At 37.7% G+C, this 20531-nt stretch overlaps 1 protein-coding gene across 3 annotated transcripts; it reads left to right on the top strand.

Moving 5' to 3' along the window:
* The first annotated feature begins 9473 nt into the window (after positions 1–9473).
* On the top strand, positions 9474–18844 carry LOC131231750 (binding partner of ACD11 1). 3 transcript variants are annotated; one of them, XM_058228054.1, is made up of 5 exons: positions 9474–9619; positions 12709–12873; positions 14152–14227; positions 15709–15822; positions 18277–18844. In XM_058228054.1, exons 2-5 carry the CDS (start codon positions 12758–12760, stop codon positions 18706–18708), a joined length of 738 nt encoding a protein of 245 aa, XP_058084037.1. In that variant the 5' UTR covers positions 9474–9619; positions 12709–12757; the 3' UTR covers positions 18709–18844. The 3 variants fall into 3 exon arrangements, with proteins under 3 accessions (XP_058084037.1, XP_058084049.1, XP_058084044.1); XM_058228066.1 differs by having other exon boundaries at positions 9475–9619; positions 18280–18844; XM_058228061.1 differs by having other exon boundaries at positions 9501–9619; positions 12714–12873.
* The last annotated feature ends 1687 nt before the right edge of the window (positions 18845–20531 follow it).

The raw sequence follows: 20531 nt of genomic DNA on the forward strand, positions 1-20531 counted from the left end.
CCTTCGCTTAACGGTCATTTCACTTTGCTTCACGGTCATTTCACTTTGCTTCACGGTCATTTCCATGCATTTCACGGTCATTTCCAGTGATTCTGTTTAGATTTACGGTCATTTCGATGCACTTCACGGTCAAATCCCTTCACTTCGCGGTCATTTCCCTGCATTTCATGGTCAATTCGCTTCACTTCACGGTCATTTCTATGCGTTTCACGATCATTTCCGGCAATTCCATTTTGATTCACCGCGAAGTGAATGAAATGGACTTTTGACCATTGACCCGATAGAATCTTGAAAAATAAGTAGGTTGGTTAGCTAAAGTAGCATCTCCTACCCCAAAATCCTATATGATACGTCAAGTAACTCATTATAGTTTAAGAGATATGTATATTAATTGAATAAAGAAATAAATGAATGAAAAGAGACAAAAAAAAATTTATATGCTTATATATACATATTTATATAAATATGTATTAAAAAAATGTACAAAAGAAAAAGTTCTCCTTGACTTTTTAAAAAACAGAAAAAAAAAAAATAAAAAAATACACAGGTGGAACAGTGAGTTGGGGTCGACTAGCTTTGGATCCGGTCCACCGGATGAGGATGTTATGGTTTTTTTTTTTTCCCAATTGTAATCCCATCGCTTTTTGTGGGTCTCATTATGATGTATATGTTATATCCAAACTGTCCATCTATTTGGCGAATTTGTATTAAGCTTGAGACAAAAAATTAGACAGATCTAGCTATCAAGTGGACCACACTGTAAAAGGCAGCGGAGGATTGAACATTTACCATTGAAACCTTTTTATGGGTCACAGAAGTTTTAGATCAATATGAAATTTGTTTTTCTTCTTCATCCAGGTCTCTGTGACCTTATAATAGATTGGATGGAAAATATATGTTATGGTGGGCCCCTATGAAATTTTTAACAGTGAAAATCAAGTTTGCCGCTGCTATTTGTGGTGTGGTCCACTTGATCTTTGTCTATGATTCGCTTTTTTCTGATAATGCTATGAAATGATCTCGAAATATGGATGAACGGTGTGGATATAATAAATACATCGTCGTGGGCCCATGTCGAGGAGCGTCAGCGCTCGTCTTCGCACACCAGCCAATCGGCTTCCGGAGGGAAGGAATGACGGGGGTATTCTGGTCCGTTGAAAAGTCGTCCGTACACAGGGAGTATTCTTGGAAGCTTAAAAAGAAGTGGGCTTAAAATGGCTGATGGGCCATAAATGGGTCGTACAGTAGGAAATTTCTCCAAAAATCGGAAGATTTCAGTTCCCTTATCCACAATGAGACCGATCAGATCAACGGCTTGGATCTTTGATCTATGGGGATCACATTCAAGGAATTATGTGCATCAGTGGATTTGGTGAGCGGTCTACGTCTACTATTTTTCATGATCCCATCCACATAAGGCGCCGACAGGGAAGGAATATATATTCTCTTTCATACATTTGTTATACTCTGGCATAGTACAATGGTTCATATACATGCACTCTTAAATTATACACGTGGCGTATATATAACTTAAGTCAAAGTGTCCAAGTCGCATGACCAACCATAGATGTGTAATAACCTTAAATTTGGCTTGTTTGTGTGATTCTAGCCTCTGATTAACGAAGTCTTGTTCATTGAATATGGACCGCTTACTATTTTTCATTTTATGAACCACATGAAGTGGGCCCCACCCATTATCCAGCGGTTTCATTTGAGCTGCACGCATGCCCAGTTGCTAATGGGGCACGTGTAAGGATTGGACTATTAAAAATGCTTGTATCTTTAACTAAGGCTATCGAAGAACTGATACTTTGCTAGGACCCTGCGCAAGAAGGGATTGAGAGGGACATTCCAAGCACATCTGCCAATGACATACTCTTGTGAGATCCGGACCATTGATCAGATGAGTACAACAGTGAAAATGCCCTATCTAAAAACATAAAGACTGATCCACTCATCAGATGGGCTGCACAAGCATCGGAAAAACATACGGTTAAGAGAAAGACTATCAGAGGTCTGTCTTCAAAGTGAGGTGCCGCCTATGATATTTGGACCATCTTTGATTTTTGTGCTAAGGCCTGATGAGTGGCCCATCCTAACACATGTGCCCCATTGGCAACTGGGCATGTGTGTAGCTCATCGCCTCCCTACTATTTTCCTTTATTGGACACTGGTGGGTGTTGTGTCAATTCAATTGCCTCCCTACTATTTTTCAATATTGTACACCAGGACACACTATTTAGATTTCGTATGTAATTATTGGTAGATGGATAGTGAGATCTCTTCCATTTTCATGTTTGCGCGTCCTGTGGGCGGCTCTGTGTTTTAGATTGTATTAAAACCCGATTATATATATATATATATATATATATATATATATATATATATATATATATATAAAAGGTTAAACAATGTAAATTTTATTAATATTTGAATGCATGGCTCATTACAATCAACAAAGTATCAAATAACCAACAAGATAAATACATAATCTATCTATCGGAACAGATGATCGAGGCGTGTGGTTAGGAGGATGTGATCGAATATGTGTAATCGCACATGGAAGATCCCTGTTGATCATGATCCAACGACTTAGGATTGTCTACATTTAATCTAATTCTACAGTATTATAGCAATAACTGCTAGGCGATATCCATCTATGCTATAACTAGGCTAAGCTATACTAAAATAAAAAAAACAATAAATATAAGATAAATTAAAAAATAGATAAATGTTTTTGCCGTAGGGCTTCGAGCTCTCGTGTGCTCCTTTTATAAGCTTCTAGGAGGCAATAACCTTGCGTAGTCTTCAACATCATGAACGATTTGGACGATTGGTAGTGAAAATCTTATTGATTCTTCTATGTCAGCGTAGCCTATCGTATACAAGCACGTATTCAAGAGAGAGACTCTCGCTCCTTGGGATCGTGCATTAGCTAGTCCTTCATCACTCGACTCCCTCATTTTAAAAAAAAAAGTTCAAAAAAAAAATCTTTTTTATAAAAAAGTTATTAGAGTCCTTATGTCACTTAGCTTTGGTGTCAGTAAAGAGTGATTTTAGCATCACTCTAGCATTTAATGTTAGATGGATATATGTTGTGATGGGATTTTAACATTTAATGTTGAGATAGTAACTTGCTTTAACGAGACTCTTACTTTTTGCATAGAGTATATTTAATAAAACGTTAGTATTCAATACAATCTCTCATGTATACATCTCTAACTCCTCTTGATGTTGATTTACACCATACATGACACAACTACCATGTGACGTCTTTTAGATTGTTTAATTTAGTCGTGCTATGTAAACAATGATAGATGGTGTGAGCAAAATTTTCTTTATCACTTAGCGCGTAGTGCCGACATGTGGCAACATCTCATTGGTTAGAGTTAAACACCAAATATGGGTGTAAATAATGCCTCCTTATGCACTTGACATTCGAAGAATGTGATGGGACATTTAATGGCTCTTAACAATTTTCTATTCAATCAACCATTGGGATAGTCGTTTTAGCTATGGAGTTAGTCATTCTGGTGATTAATTTGGTACTCTTGATCGAATCGACTGCAGAATCGGATATTTTGGCCACTAATTTGGCCATTCTAATTGAATCGACCGTGGAATCAAATATTCCAGATCGACCAAGAAATTGTCTATGTCAATTTGTTGGCCTTTATGGTTGGACTAACCGTTAGGTTGGTCATTTCAGTCATTGAATTTTAAATCGGTTGTCCAAGTTTACATGTCGATCATTGTGGCTGTGAACCCTTTCTTGTATTTGGCAATTGTGGCCTTAATAATTCTCTATGCAACCATTGTAGTTTGCTTGGAATTGTGCGTCTATATACTGCATAGATCTTGTGATAGCATCATTAATATAACAGGTACCTGGATTGCACATCTTTTGGCGGGTTGTTTTTGTGAGGAATCAAATTTAGATATGGACAATGTGGCTATGATGATTCATCGCTTGCCTTGTCTGGAGCACTATGTCATTTAGTCGCATAAACTTTTTAGTAGCATCGTTTTCACAATATATGCCTTAGCGGCATATCTTTTAACGGATCTTTTTCATAAAGGATTCATTTACGTCCTTGGCCCATAGATTTTCCTAGACTCAACTTGTCCGGTTTTTTTTTTTTATTATTTTATTTTAATACCATTCTTAAGATGTCGAGTGATTATTTGTTGTCTCTGATCATTCTGATTTTTCTAGAGTGGCTACGTCCGTTAAAGATCTGGTAACTATTTGGTCACAAGATTAACAAGTCACATTTTGCGTCTATCATGGTAATGTTGCAAGTGGCAAACTTTAAGCCATTGACTTCACGATTGGTGGGGTGCAAAGCATCGGAGGTTGCCCCTTGAGTGGATCGACCCTTGCATATTTTTGTGTTTTGTTAACAATGTTGGCAGTTGCCCCCTAAGCTTATCAGCATATGGATATTTTCGAAGTCTTCATCTTATTGGCTGAAGGGATGACCATTTTTGTTGTTTCTTCTCACAACCACCTGAGGTGCTAGATGATAACTTTGTGATTCGATCATGGAAGTGTCACATTCTTTTAAGAGAATGGTGAAATTTGGGAACTTGAATTCTTTGGAAAATTCGTACTAGTGGTTGACTCGCTTAGAATAGAATTTTCTATAGATCGATTGAGCAATTCTTCAATTGTTGGGATGCACTCTGTCTTCCTAAATAAGTCATATAATGTTATCTCAACTGAGCAGTTGTTGTGGGCTTGGTAGATCTTCTCGACTTTGGTATCTTGGCGGTTGATCAGGGTTCGGGCCCTGTACCACATAAGGAATGACCGTCGGGAGAGGCACGTCCGGAGATTGCCCCTGAGCACCTCAATCATATGATGTCCATGATAGAACGAAGATACGGCCAGGGGTTGCCCCATGAGTGTTTATGTGATATGGTGGCCATTATGGTACAGAGGCGCGGTCGATGGCTGTCCCTCGGGCCCATCTATCCTATAGTGTCACGGATAGATGACCGGTACTAGTTGGGGTTGCCCCCCTTGGTACTTGGCCCTTTGGAATCCATTATGGTCGCCTGAGTCGCCTAGAGGTTGCCCTCTAAATGGTTTAGTCACATGGGCATAAGATAACAGCTGGACAGCCAATCAGCCTCCCGAGTTGCATGTACTAATCAGGTAGGTAATAATTTTGTTGGTCAAGGTCTTCCAGTTGGTTATAAAATCGATTGTCTTGGTCATTCCTGGTCATCAATGGAGGTGGTGAAGGCCAACCTTATGGTTCGATCTGGTTAGATCCAGTTGGAAATTCAATATTGTTTTGTCTCATGCCACCGGGGTGAATTAAAGTAGAGCACTTATTAATGGCTTTGAGTCTCATAAGAAGACTCTTGGTTGTTTTCTTGCTTATTTGAAGTGTGCTTTACATACCCTAGTAACATGTTGCATGCATCCAATGAATTAGTCGAAGAATGCATCGAAGTTGCCAAAGATCTACTAAGAAGATGATCTTGCTTCAACATCGACAATAGACTTATAATGTTAGCCCAAGTCTTGTTGCTCTTCCGTAGCATCAATCAAATAAATAAACTTTTCAATTTAGGAGGTATCCTATTTTATTGAAAAATATACAAATTTAATGTGGCCCATTGGGGCATGTCAAAAATTGTTTGTGCGACCGGTGCACAATGAATATTTATGGTAGCCAATAAGGTTTAGTCCCATCGGGTGTGTGAAAAAAATATTGTGCCTATTCAATCAAACAAGAGGCCATACATGTGATCAAGAGCTTGTATTCAGATTTCATATATAATTATGATGCACGGGTGTGACAGAGTCTATTCAACTCAATGTTTGATTGAACTGTTGGTGTCACTCGCATTGAGTTAAACTAATTAGAAACTGGACACATGATCCAACTATGCTCTCAATCACTGTTTATGATCAATGATTAGGTGATTTGTGAAATGGTAGGAGTTAGATTCTTTTTGCCTTGTATTTATGGACTTAAAGGACTTGTTCTTTTAATAGTAATTTAGTCTTATATTTATCAAATAAATAGAAATGAACATATAAATAAAAAGAAAAGCTAACACAATGCCAATTTTATTAATATTTGAATGTATGGCCCATTACAATTGAGAAAGTATCAAACAACCAAAGAAATAAATACACATAATTGTCTATCAAAATAGTCGATCGAGGAGAATGGTCAATAGAATGTGACCGGATAGGTGTGATTACCCAAGTAGGAACTCACTTGATTATGATATAACAACTTAGTGTTAGAGACTTTTAATCTAATCATACAGTACTGTAGTAGTGGCTGCTATGCAGTAAAGATAAAAGACGATAAATGTAATGTAAATTAGAAAGTAGATAAATGTGTTTGGCATATGATCTCGCGTTTTTCATTGTGTGCTCCTTTTATAAGTTTCTAAAAGGCGTTGGTTTTATGTATTCTTCAACATCGTGAAGGATTTGGATGATCGTCGATGAAAATCTCTTTGATTTTTCTACGTCAACGTAGCCTATCACATACAACCACATGTACAAGAGACTTGCACTCATTCAGATTGTGTGTTGGTTAGAGTCATTCATCACTAGACTCCCGCATAGGAAAGTTGCTAATCTTTATGTCACTTGACTTTTGCATGGTAAAAAGTGCTTTTAGCATTACTCAAGCATTTAATGTTATATGAAAATATGTTTTGATATGATTTTGACATTTAATGCTAACAGAGAAACATACTTTGATGATACTTTTGCTTTTGTAAAGAATATTTTTGTTATAAAACTATAGTATTTAATACTCTATCTCTTATGTGTACATTTATAACTTTTCTTAAAGTTGACCTACGCCACATATGATACGGCTATTACTTGGTGTCTTCTAGAACACTTGATATGACTATGTTGTATAAACAATGATCGAGGGTGTGTATAAAATTTTACCAATCACTTAGTGCATAATACTAACACATGGCAGCAGGGGAATGCCAAATATAACCGTCAACAGTGGATATGGCCAGATACCTTGCACAAGAAGTGATTCACAAGGTGTGGGAGATGATCTTGCGGAGAGAGAATTACTTGATATGATCCTGCAGAGAGAGAGAGTTACTTGATACCCCGGTAGAATGTGATGTTTGATACTTGAAAAATCCTAACCTCTGATATAAGCGGGCTTTCTTACTTGGACTATCTTATCATTTTCACTTTAACCGTCCACTAAAGATGTCCAAATAATTGGCTAGTTAGTTATGAATCAATGTAATTTCTTACTTGGGATCCATTTAAATTAGAAAGCCACAATTGGACGTTTTTAAGTTACTTTTATTGCACTTGTACAATTGCTTGGTGCCTGCGTATCAACCATCACACTATGCCGGAGTATAAACTGTTTTAAGTACACCCAATTAAGAGTGGGAAATGTTTATAAGAGCATGCTCCAATCCTGCTTGGTCAGTAATAAGAACCGTTTATATTCGGGCCAATACAGTAAATGAGCCATGATACCAAAAAATACTATGACCGGATGATCCTAACCACAATCCACTACGTATCATTCAAAACAATAGTCAATGATCCACACTTAGCGGGACAAATCTAACCAATGGATGGTCAGGATGAACTAGTTAAAACATATATTTGGCGATCCTTATTAGAACCTTTTTCAATTTGAATGTGGAAAGTTGTTGCATTTCCCATCTTTAAGTGTCTATTTCTAGACCATAAAAAAAGTTCGAAATAATCTAATTAAGGATACTTTTAACATACCGTCCATCTACAGTCGAAAACAACATACCAACGGTCTAGATTTATAAACCATGGCACCACTTTTCAGAGTAAAAAGAAAAGACAACCGTGCATACATTGTAGAAAGATGCGGGCCCGTATATAGTGCAATTTTGCTTTAGAAAACTTAATAATGGTGAGTAGAGATGAATGGTCAGCAGACATATATAGTGGTGCTTTGCAACTTCTAATTAAAATGCATTTGAAATCAAAAATTACCTTTGAATGTCATTAATTGGAATGCATTTGAATTCTTTAATATATTGGAATAAATCTAAATTTAATGAACATTGTCAAATTTATTCTCCCAAGTTAGCATACATATAATATATATATATATATATATATATATATATATATATATATATATATATATATATATATATATATGTGTGTGTGTGGGGGTGTGTGTGTGTGTGTGTGAGAGAGAGAGAGAGAGGTCTACCTCATGCAAACTTCCCATGAGGTCGAGTTGTATATGCCCACCGTGATGTGTGTTGAACATCTGCTCCATTAGTCAAATACATCATTCCATGGTGGGGTCACAGGCTTAAAAATCAAGTCAATCCATGACTTGGGTTGGCCACACCACATACAATAGTAGAGAGGGGTTATGTTTCCATTAAAACATTCGTAATCATTTATTTAGTCTACTGCAATGTAGTTCACAAATCCAGACCATCCATTGTGTGTCCCACTTGGACGTGGGGTCAAACCAAGTTTCAGCAGCATCTAAAACTTAGGTGGCCCCCACCAAGTACTTTTATATATTTTATACATGTTTTTACATGGTTTTAGACGGTATGGCCCACCTAAGTTCTGTATACGACTGATTTTTAAGATATCATGTAACATAAAGGGGATTCATCAAATGCATGGTGTTGATGTTCGACACACATCACAGTGGGGCCCACACAGCTCCACCTTATAGTACCATTTCCACACACATATATATATATATATATATATATATATATATATATATATATATATATATATATATATATATATATATTAATCATCAATTTTTAATAGAAAATGATTGATGTTTGGATAATTTGACTTATTCTACTGATGTGATTTTACGTTGCAGCTGATAAGTCGGTTACTTTAAATATCACCACCATGAGGCATGTATTAGTAGCCTAACAGCAAATTTATAAGCATGCCGTTCTCCGCCCTTTGAAAAAGGGGCTAAAAAAACATTAAACTTCAGTAGTCTTGAATGATAAGAAAAAAGGGCTAAAAAAACATTAAACTTCTGTATACTTAAATGATAAGAAAAACAGTGAGATTTGTATCTCCTGTACCTTTCATTTCATTTAGCAGTGACAAGTAAGAATAGTAAGTAGAATCCATTTACCCAAATACATCCAAAATAAGGCGGCTAAACTTGTATTAAGGATGGATACGTTAGATGCCATCATTTCTAACCGTTCAAACTACAGATCTCAGTTTAGATGCATCATGAACAAAAAAAAAAAAAAAAAAAAAGTTATTTGGTTAGCTTACTATCAGATTGGGGAAATTTGTTGCACGGTCGTATTTCAACACAAATGTATCCACGAAACAGAGGTTAAGATCATTCGACCAAACTGGTTCTGGTACCACTGGCTTAAACTAAGCGGGTTACATAATTTAGTCGGTTTCAATATGAGTTAACGCATGCCAAAGTGTACAATTTCAAGTGCCTGCGTATCAAGCGCCATAAGCAGGCGGAGTATCTGTTAATCCTCTTAAGTTTCTGACAGACTATGATTCCTTCTCTCGAATGCTCTTCTCCTGTCGTGATTCAACATCTCTTTCCTCTGCTCTCTCCTCTCCTCTGCACCTGCCAAGGTATGCAATTACGAATTCCTTCTACCTTTCTTTTATTATTTTCAATCCGAAAATTACCGAATTTCCCTTGTGCAAGATAGAAAATAACAGCTCTGAGCCGAAATTCCACCATTTTCTTGAAAACTTCCTCCACCAATTTGACAATTCAGTCCTCCGTCGCGTTATCTTTTTCTTTTTGGGGTTCTTTTTGTACGATTACTCTTTTTCTTTTTTTTTCTTTTTTTCTCATGAATCGAAACTGAGCATGTGAAGACTCGAACATAGAATAATGGATCGGTAGTATCGAGATTTTAATTTTTAGAAAATCAATGAGTTATATTAATTAATTAATTTATTACTTCTTTCGATTGTTTTGTGAAATTTGGGAGGGTGTGTTGTTAAGTTTCGGAAAATTGGGGGGGCTTTTTGGTGTAAATTTGAATTTTCTGGTGTTTTCTTTTTCTTTTTCGAGAATGAAAATTCAGCCCGTTTGGTTTTTTTTTTGGATTTGCTATTTATTATAAATACACCCATCTTGATTGATTTGCATGCACCTATTTCCCGTTTTTTGGAATTGAAGTAGTACGTTGGAAATGGAAAACGGGTGAATTCAGGATGGTGTGTACATATCAATTCCCTAGGAGAGGGCATTTTGTCAGATTAGAAAACTGGTCTGGATATTTTATGATTCTTTCATGGGCCAGACTTCAATGATGATGGTGGTGATTCACACTCACATATGGAGCTAATGTTGGTCCATCTAGACCATCCAAATTGTGTTGCATGCTGGTGATGGATCATGTCTCTAAAGTCACGATGATCAAGCAATTGTGACCACCCAAGTGATGGTTAAAAGTGCAATATTAAGTGGCCCAAATTCCATGGGCAAAATTAGCTGATTTCTATCATCTTGTCAGTGTGATTTTTGGGTCATGCTCCATTTTGGGCCAACAATTTGGATGGTCCAGGTTGCCATGCAACTATGGCATGTGTACAGTTGGAAGAGTCATTGTTTGTAAGAAGGTGATGAACTTTCATAGGAGTCAAATTCTTAGGGAAATTCATGTAGGATGAGGCACATATACAATCTTAGGATGGCTAGACCAAAAGAAGGCCAAACCGAAGCAGAAGTAATCCATCAGATCCAGGCCAATCCTACGTAGGGTATGGTGTAACTGGGTCATAGGCACATCCTGTTCGAAGAAATTCATTCTGGATAGAGAAAAACTGTCATTCGAAGTGTGAACCGTAAATTGGCCATAACTTTTGATACGGGTATCGTTATGGGATGCACGATCTATCAATCTTTACCTTAACGAACCATTCGGGGTCAACCAACACATGGGCCGCGTCTGTCCGTTTTGTAAGAAAACACACATTTCCAATTCAAAAAGGGTTTTTAGGAAAAACTTACTATTTTTAGTCATTCCGATTTTTGTCGTATTTTTTTTTATTTTTAGAGTTTTAGATTTTCATCTTTTTTAGAGATTGATTGTAATCATGTTGGGAATCCTCCATTAAGGTTAATTTAGGACTTTCTATTTTTGGAAAACTTACTATTTCGGGTAAGTTCTATTCTAGTAGAATTAGAACTTCTATTAGGGTTAGAATTTTTCTACTTTTGGTAATTACGAATTATGGTTTTTTTTTTTCTTTAGTAGTGGTGTAATGGAGAAATCATACACATTACACATTATTTAATAAAATATTTCAGTTTTCTCTCATATTATTTCTTGTGGATTCAATAACTACCTTGTGGATTCAAGGTTTTAATCACTTGAAAAAGATGATCTTCCTCTTCACTTTTTTCACTCTCTTCCCTATGTCAAAAATGATCTACTACTCTCAGAGCACTCCATGTTATAGCTCTCCTTGGTACATTAGAGTCCAATCACTGCCCGTTAGGTCCCACACATGCTTCATTGCTGCCATGCAAAATCGAACTGATTGGATTATCCCAAGTTTGAGAGACTAGAAAATGGACAGCTGATCCATCTATTTGTTAGGGCCCATCGTGGATCACTTATCGTTCTAAAGAAGAACTTTGTAACACGATCCTAACCATCCCATCGTGGCTTGGGCAATGAGTGGTTATAAAATGGAGAATGGAACTTCATGGATACAATTGGTGTGATTGTTGCATGGTAACCCATGTAGTTGTGCTGGACTTAATGGGCAATCAAGATTGATCTCCAAGTTTCCCGATGGAACTGGGAAGCCTGTAACATATACTATTACAGCCTATGCCCTTGGATAGTGTGTGCTAATGCTTGCAAACTAGAACAGTCAACGTGCCCATCATGCTTTCTTTACAGAATATCAGAGGGGCATAATCGGTCTGTTTGGGAATGTTGACAACTACTGCCGTGTTTGCTTCCTAGGTGAACTTTAGCAAAAGCCCATGGATGAATAGAGTATGTATCCATGTATATCTACTACCATTTAGTAAATCTTACCAACCAGATGATTGATAAGATTGGTATGTCTAGATCGATCTGGACGGATCAACTAATGGACCACCTTTGGGATGGTCCAGTGGTCTAAAATTGCAGCAATTGGCGGTTTCTAACCATTTCGTTACGGGCTTTTCTGTGCACCATTTCTGTAAACCTTTCTTGGCCATCCAAAAGGGATGATGGGTTGGATAGTTAGGTATCCGATTGGCATGATATTTTGTATGTGGTTCATCCAGTAAGTGGTCCACTAATTAGATGGTCTTGATCCATCACCAAAGTGTACAAATGGAAGGTTTGTAAGGTTGGTATTATTTAGTAAATAGTAGTCAATGTCTACCAACTCCTGAACACCAAGTTTATTGACTAGAAGAGTTACCTTTTAGTGGAAGTTATGCTTTTTTTTCTAAGGCATTTTGTTTTATTTATTCTAATCAGAAAATCAAAATAATGTTGTTTATTAGTTTCTAATGTTCCCTTAGCTATCATGTTATTCCGATATTGCCCCTATTCAGTATTCCCAAATTGCCCACATTCATGATTAGCTTCATCTTTAGCATTACCCTAATAACCCATTAAGAGAAGTCCTGTCTACTTCTTCAGCAAGGCCACCAGCTTAAGCTAACATGTTTTTTTTTTTTTTTTTTAAATTGTTAGATCAGAGTAAAGAAAATCAAAAGATCTTTATTCAATAGACAGCGAGACAATGAGTCCAAGTGGGTATACAGTAGAAGTTACTAGTCTGTCCCCTAACGCAACGGAAAAAGATGTTTATGATTTTTTTGCCTTCTCCGGTGCAATTGAGCACGTAGAAATCGTCAGGTAATGTTGGTGAATCTCCTTGTCACATTTTGATTGGAGACTTTCATTAGAAACAGGACTTGCTTAATTGTTCAGCAATTTTACTTTTCATCAGTTGCGTTGAATAGAACTTATGGGTTTCAATCTTCATTCTATAATCTCTAAATTTATGATTTGGTTCTGGCCTACTGGGACTCCCAAGTACTTATACTTGCTTTAATGTACTGACATATAGATACAGACTCTGCTGCTGAATACTTTATGAATACTTATAGGGCATGATTTAAATGGATCCTATTATATTGGGCTCATTATTCACTGAAGTCCAAAAATTTCTCATATTCTATCAAACACCGACATCCATGCTGTGGGATTCATGAAATGTGGATTCATACCGTTGCTCCTTGTATGAGTCCATATCTCCACCTTGCATCATAGTTGACCAACTTCGAGATGTGATTAGTGAATGGCATTTGTGACAAATTCGATAGAAGTGGTACCAATACAGTTGCAAAATCATGATCATCATCTAAGCCTTATCCCAATTAATACGGTTGCAAAATGTGCACCCTGAATGAATTGGGTGTTTCAAGAATAAACAGGCGGTGGCAGTTGGGACTAAATGATCCATGAGTCATAAGGTAGGCCTGCAAATGTGTGATCTGATCCAAGGGTTTATTCTGGTAGAAAATTCTATAACTACTTGATTGGGTTGCAAATTCCAATCTACTTGATGGGACAGTATCTAGGGTCATTTCAGGAAGGAAAAAAATGGTGTTCAAAATGCAGATTTGCAATGTAATGGGGGTGGAATTTGTATGGACGCAATGAACATGGAAATACATTTACAAACTTCTAAATGTTTGCAACAAAGGGCGAGGCCATTTTGAAAATAAATGGTATCTACTTAAATTAGGCTGGGGTATGGACATCTTGGGAAGAAATGGTGTGATTTCTTGAATGTGATTTTGCAACCTAGTGCTTGGGCACTTTTTGGGAATAAAATGTAAATATAAGTTAATGGGTTAACAATCTAATTGGTTTTTTATTTGTACGAACTATATAGTAAGTATGTGAGTCTACGTGTGTTGATAAATTAATTGTAATTTAACAGCATGATGCCATGGCGCGGCATTGCTGCCAAAGAATTGGCATTTTGTCCTGTCTAGATATTATAGTTTTCATGGTAGCATCGCTACGTTTATCTTATATATATTGGTGTTCCAAAACATGTTTTTGTTCTGTTCGATTGATTGTAGTTGTTCCTGATCAGCTGCTAGATGTGTTTGTTAAAAACAGATCTGGAGATTTTGCTTGTACTGCTTATGTAACATTCAAGGAACCTCATGCCTTGGAAACAGCTGTCTTGCTCAGTGTAAGTTTCATGTGAATTTTATAAGTGAGCCTGTTTTAGTTTAATTTCTTCAAGTTGAATTTAGATTCGAAGGATTTATTCTGTAAATTCTGGAATAGATTATGGAAATACATCTCTTTTCATGAAAGTAGCACATCTCTATATTAATCAGTTGCTTGTCCAATGCATAGTTCAGAAACTCGAAATCTCAACTCAACTCGATGTTCAGCCAGGTTGGGTTCACTGAAAGAGTCGACCCGACTAGACTCAACATGTAATAATTACAAATAAGAATAACAGATGTCAAAAGTAGTCAAACCTATGTATAAGTTAAAATAGAAATTTTGACATGGAATTGTTGGTTGGTGCTCTGGCTAAGCTCTCTTGTATGTGAGGTTTTGGATTTGATTTCCACTTACCTCATTTATTTTCTATGAATAATAACGCTGTGATTCACCGGGTGACTCACTTCAAGTCATCATGAGTCACCTCGAGTCAACCAAGTGATTGAGTTGACTTGATGAGTCTTCCTGAGTTGGGATTGCGTCAGACCCAGGGATAAGTTTCTAAGGGACTTGGCTTAAAATCTCTCCAAGTCGAGTTGATTCGGCCAAGTTTCCAGTCAAGTTGGTGAGTTTTAGAACTATGGTCCAGTGTAGAATATATGTCTTTACTCGGTGGAAATGGTACATTAAGGAAAGGTATATCAAGTGATGTAGTCATGATCTATGGTACCCAGATCCCACACAGTCCCAGTGTCATGTCTACCAATTTCAGAAATGAAACGACATGGGTATGGTCATGGCATCTAAGTTAGATACTCAGACATTCCTGAACAAAACAGAAAATTATATTTAAAACATTTAAAGGCTACAAAAAACAACTTCAGAATTACTGTTAGATACTTCATTTATAAATTCAAAAAAAATAAAAATAAAATATTGAATTATAAATATATATACCTAACTCCTGCTACCCAGAGATTTATGGGTAAAGGAAGTCAAGACCTTAAACACTATACTCAAAACCTATACCTGTTTAACATAGATTATTATGATTATGCTGAAATTTTTTATTGGGTTATGTTACTAGTTTACGGTTGTACTGTAACGAGGACTGGTGCTTTTAAATTTCCCAATGGACCATGTGATACTTCACAAAAGAACTACAAACCATTTCAGCAAGTTGCTGAAATCATTTCCTGTCTTTAATCTTTATTTCTATCATCTTCCTATGCAGACCTACTTGAATTTTTGACTGTTTCCTGACAGGTTAAGTAATTTTGGTTTCTTGATGTCTTACTGTAATTTCAATCTTAACAGTTGCTGATTGATCAGTTGTTTGTCTCTCCCCTGATTTTTTCTAATTCTAATTCACATCAATTAAGATTTCACATGATTGCTAACTGGTTCTGTTGTCATTTTTAATCTTTTACTTGTTACCATCGGTGATCTATGTATAGCTGTATGTTTTGCTCATGTATTCAAATTCGAATTTCTCAGGGAGCTACAATAGCAGATCAACCTGTATGCATAGCACGCTGGGGCCACTATGACGATCCCTTTGATATTTGGGACAGGGCTTCATGGAAACTTGAAGATGATGCTAGTTCATCGGTATGCATCCTTCGTCCCATTAATTATGCGGAAGAAATGAGAAATAATAGGAGTACTGAAAAGGGGTCTGCCAAAAAAATTGATAGAACTAAAAAGGACTAGATGGAGGAAGAAGGTCAATTCATAAAACCTATTATAGAGGAGCACATTTTAGGATTAGTGACCTTCTCATGGTGAGCAGTGCTTCCCCTCCTACATTTTCTTCCAAGTTCCTGTGCTGGTATATGCTATGAGCCCTGCCATGTCTACTCATGGGGGTAGGATCTTTGGTCCTACTTTTGTGGCATGTCTTGGCAAGCTCCAAACTGTTCAGCTGGTGGGGCATCCAGAGTGTGTGTCATAGCCTGAAAATCAGGCAAGTTGACTCATCATGTGGGCTGCATGTGTATGCTGAATGTGGATTGTTGGTCAATTCCTTTTAACTGTACATTTCTTTCATATGCACGAGGCACAGCCTGTGGAATTACTGACCCTGATGCTCAGGCCACTGCACATACACTGCAGGGAACGCAGATTGGGTACTACCCCCACCAGGACCTAGCCGGAGACGGACAGTCCTGGCAGGGGCTTTGTGGAACCCACCGTGATGAATGTGTTTTATCCACTCCGTCCAGCCATTTTGACAGATCATTTTAGGGCATGAGGCCAAAAAGGGGTCAAATCGAAGGCTTAAGTGAAACACACCACAGGAAGCAGTGGTGACAATGAAACCCAGCGTCGAAACCTTCCTAGGGCCTACTGTGTTGTTTATTTGCCATCCAACCTGTTCATAAAGTCAGATAGACCTGGATGAAGAGAAAACATAAATATCAGCTTGATCGAAAACTTCTGTGGCCCCAAGAGGTCTTCAACGGTAGGCGTTCCATTCCCACTGTTTCATATGGTGTGGTTTACTTGAGTCTTGGATTTGCCTCCTTTTCGGGCTCATGCCCTAGAATGATCTGTCAAAACGGATGGATGGTGTGGATAAAACATACATCAAGGTGCGCCCCACAGCCCCTGCCAGTACCGTCCGTCTCTAGCTAGGTCGTGGTGGGAGTAGTACCCAATCTGCGTCCCACTGCAGGCACCACCTGATGAGTGGCCGAGATCTCCTACCCCACATTGGCATGTGGCTGGGGTGAGTAGGATTCAAAATCTCACTCCATCGAGTAGCCATTTCATTTCCCTCAGTTGTAGAAAAGAAAAGGAAAAAAGAAAAAAAGACATGAGATAACATGGAACAGTGAATACCTCTCATACGTTTGAAGGATGGCAGTTTCCTTCAAAATATCTAAATGTCATTGTATTTAATCCTAGTGCTATCAATGAACCTGATGTGTGCACATGAGATGTTTCAGGGAGTGATTTTCAAAGGTGATCTTGTCCCACTAGGATTAGAAGAAGAAGAAGACTAAGAAAAGAAAAAAGAAAGAAGAGAGAGCTCAAATGGGAGTACTTTTTCAGAGGAGGAAGATTAGAGCTGAAAATAGAACTTGTCTGGGAGAGAAGATGAACCATGTGGCTCCCTCTACTTATTTGGAATATGAACAAGAGAAAGTGAAGATGCCTGGCATGCCAACCGCCAAGCTTTCATCTTCGTATTGCCATGCTTTATACATGTTTATCTATTTTTCGTATGCATGTGCATTTGTTTCCATGCATGATTGCATTAATTGCTGTCGGTAAGCTGCAATGATCTTGAAAGTAAATCTAAGATCCCTAAAGTGCATGGCAAGGAGCTGCCTGCATGTTTCACTATCATCGCATTTGAGATTTGAAAATTAGTGAAGTTGAATCGGAACAAGGGTGGTAGTATGGTATTTTGGTTTCCTCATCTCAGCTGGCTGCAGTTACTATTAATGCCGTGAACTAGTTTTTATAGGATCATGTTTTACTAGAATTTGAATAGTTCTGGCTACACAAACCGTAGTCCTCCTCCACTGCACCGTGCATGCTGACTTGGCACACATGTAAGATTTGAAATGTTCGTCAGGTGAGTCCCGCCACTTATGCACTTGCCTGAGAAGCAGGCCATTGCACTGATCAGGTGGATCACAATGTTCAAAGTAAATTGACTGCTAAAATGGAAATTAGCGAAGTTTACCTTTAGCTGTCTATTCATGCCATACACTGGCCAATCTGATGAGTGCAACAACCTGATATTGGGGTGATGGCATTCCACTGTGGGGCCCATCTGATGGTAGGTTTTGGACGTTCCACAAATGTGCTGTCTTGGCATAGAATGTGGCATTTATTTGGTGTGAGGTGTAGTTAACCACATCAGGGAATACATTGTTTCTCAGTTGCGGAAATATCAGATAATACTCTGTTGTTATCCACATTTTGCTCTGCGTACACAAGGGATTCATCTCCCTTCATTTTACCCATTTAAAATAAAATAAAATAAATAAATAAATAAATAAAAAAAGGGAAAAGAAAAAGATTCATTTCCTCTGATTTTGTTCATGACAGCAGGCCTCACATGGGAGACCTTTTATCTCATCTACTGGAGAAGCAGTCACCATGGCACAGGAAGTGGTTACAACCATGCTATCAAAAGGTTACGTGCTAGGCAAAGATGCATTGATCAAGGCCAAAGAATTTGATGAATCTTATCAAGTATCGGCCAGTGCAGCAGCCAAGGTCGCCGAACTGAGCAAAAGAATCGGACTGACAGATAAAATCTATGCGGGGGTGGATGCAGTCAAATCCGTCGACGAAAAATATCATGTGTTAGGGACCACCAAAGCAGCAGCATCTGCAACGAGCCGGACGGCTGCGGCTGCCGCACAATCTGTGGTCAACAGTAGCTACTTCTCGGCCGGTGCTCTTTGGGTGTCAGGTGCTCTCACCAGAGCTGCCAAGGCTGCAGCTGACTTGGGTACTCATGGTATGAAGAAATGAAGCATAAATACTGTAGTTTCAGTAGAAAAGACTTTTTGGATATTGTAGTGTATATACTAAGTACTGGAATTGATGGACATGCATGCTCATATGTTCTACCTTCTTTTCTTTTGTTATCCAATAGTTTTCATGTGCAGCCGTAGGAAAACTAATTAGAGTCCAAGACTGCCAGCTCAGATTCAACATGGAAATCAGTCTTTTGAATTTTGATTTCCTCAGTTTGGCTGGGCCAAACGGATAAGAGCTTGCTGGTTTTTATTGCAACTCAAGAGTTTGAACTTGGTACTTTGGAGGCTGGCCATGCTGATTTGATGGAATTCCAAGTTGGTTGCTGTGTTTTTGACCATGGAGTTCCCTATCATACATATAGTATGTCTGCTCCTTTGCTCTATAATTTCACTTTCTTCTCTTTTGCTCTATAATTTCACTTTGTTGTTTCATTCTGGGGGTCGGACCTGTTTGTTTAGAGAGAACCCTGAAAATTGTAGAAAAGAATACAATCTTTCCTGATGTAGCCATTTCCTCTTTTTTAGAAACCAAAAAAAGGGGGGGAAATTTGCCCTTTCCAAGTGTTTCCTTTTAAAAAAATGAGTAAAATCAATTTTTTTTTAAAAAGAACTGTTATATGTAGATTTCCAATGTTATAAGAAACAACTCTTGATGTTTGATCATTGACTTTTAATCATGTCTTTAGAAAACAACACTCATAACCATTCAACAGAATAGTTGTAGGATTCCACTGTTCTCTATAAAATTTTGCGTTCCTGATTCCTTTTCTTTTCTTGTACTTCAACCATCCTACAATACTCACATAAGTTCATCTAATGAATGGATGAATGCGCAGCTGACATCTTTGCATATTATAATTGTTTTGTTTTTTTTTATACCAAGTGGGGGCCATGGTTTGGTAAACCTGATGGTTGATATAATGTTTCCCACTGTTGACTATGCCTCAAAAATCTTCTTGATAGGACAATCTTAACCTTTTGATTATGTGGCAGACAAGTAGAAGGTTAAGAAGAGAAGTACAGCAATAGTCCACATTCAACTGATATCCGTCTCTATATCTTACAGTTCGGGGGGTTTTAGAGGCATTCCCCTTCCACGATGGGATTCGGACCCATGGTAAACTGAAATCAGCGCTGGGGAAGCAAACTCTCTGCACTTGTCTGTTGTGCTTTTTTTTTCTTTTTTCTTTTTAAATGTAAAATGCTTTTGCTTTGCGTTTGCAACTGTTTGGATTGCAATCCCACAAAATAAACCTTTTTTCCAAATTTGTTAATTAAAATGTCATCTCAGATGCAATTTTTTCCCCTCCATTGGACTTTTTGAAGAAAGTTTTTACTGTCTTGCTGAGGGGAAAGAAAATGCAAACTTCCGCACTAACTGTTTCAAACACATGAATATCTTATCAATGCAACTTGGTTGCATTCCCCAGTTTGTATTCTATCCAAACAAGCTCTAAATATATTCCATTGGCTAGGGAAATTGATGGTCTTTGTTGATTATAAATGGTCAATTGGTTTAGATCATCACTTGGGCCCCACCTTTGATGCCTACGGCTTCCAAACAATCACTTTGGTCAGGTTATCTTAGCTGTCCATTCACCAGCTAGGGAGATGGACAATTTATATTGGATATACCAGAAATGGACTGATCACTGATTTGGATATTGTACCACCTTTGAATGCCCATCTCTGGAAAAAAAAATCATTTTGGTTGGATGATTTTAGCTGTCCATTCTCTAGTATGGAAATGGACAGTCCATGTCACTCAATGCTAGAAATAGTTGGATCATTGATTTAGGGCATCCGTTACATGGG

This window comes from Magnolia sinica, chromosome 2 (assembly GCF_029962835.1).
Source record: "Magnolia sinica isolate HGM2019 chromosome 2, MsV1, whole genome shotgun sequence".
Classification (NCBI taxonomy): domain Eukaryota; kingdom Viridiplantae; phylum Streptophyta; class Magnoliopsida; order Magnoliales; family Magnoliaceae; genus Magnolia; species Magnolia sinica.

Coding starts and splice junctions, on each gene's coding strand:
- LOC131231750 (XM_058228054.1), top strand. CDS start 12,758: ATGAGTCCAAGTGGGTATACAGTAGAAGTTACTAGTCTGTCCCCTAAC. Junction 12,874..14,151: donor GAGCACGTAGAAATCGTCAG/GTAATGTTGGTG, acceptor TGTTAAAAACAG/ATCTGGAGATTTTGCTTGTA. Junction 15,823..18,276: donor AAGATGATGCTAGTTCATCG/GTATGCATCCTT, acceptor TGTTCATGACAG/CAGGCCTCACATGGGAGACC.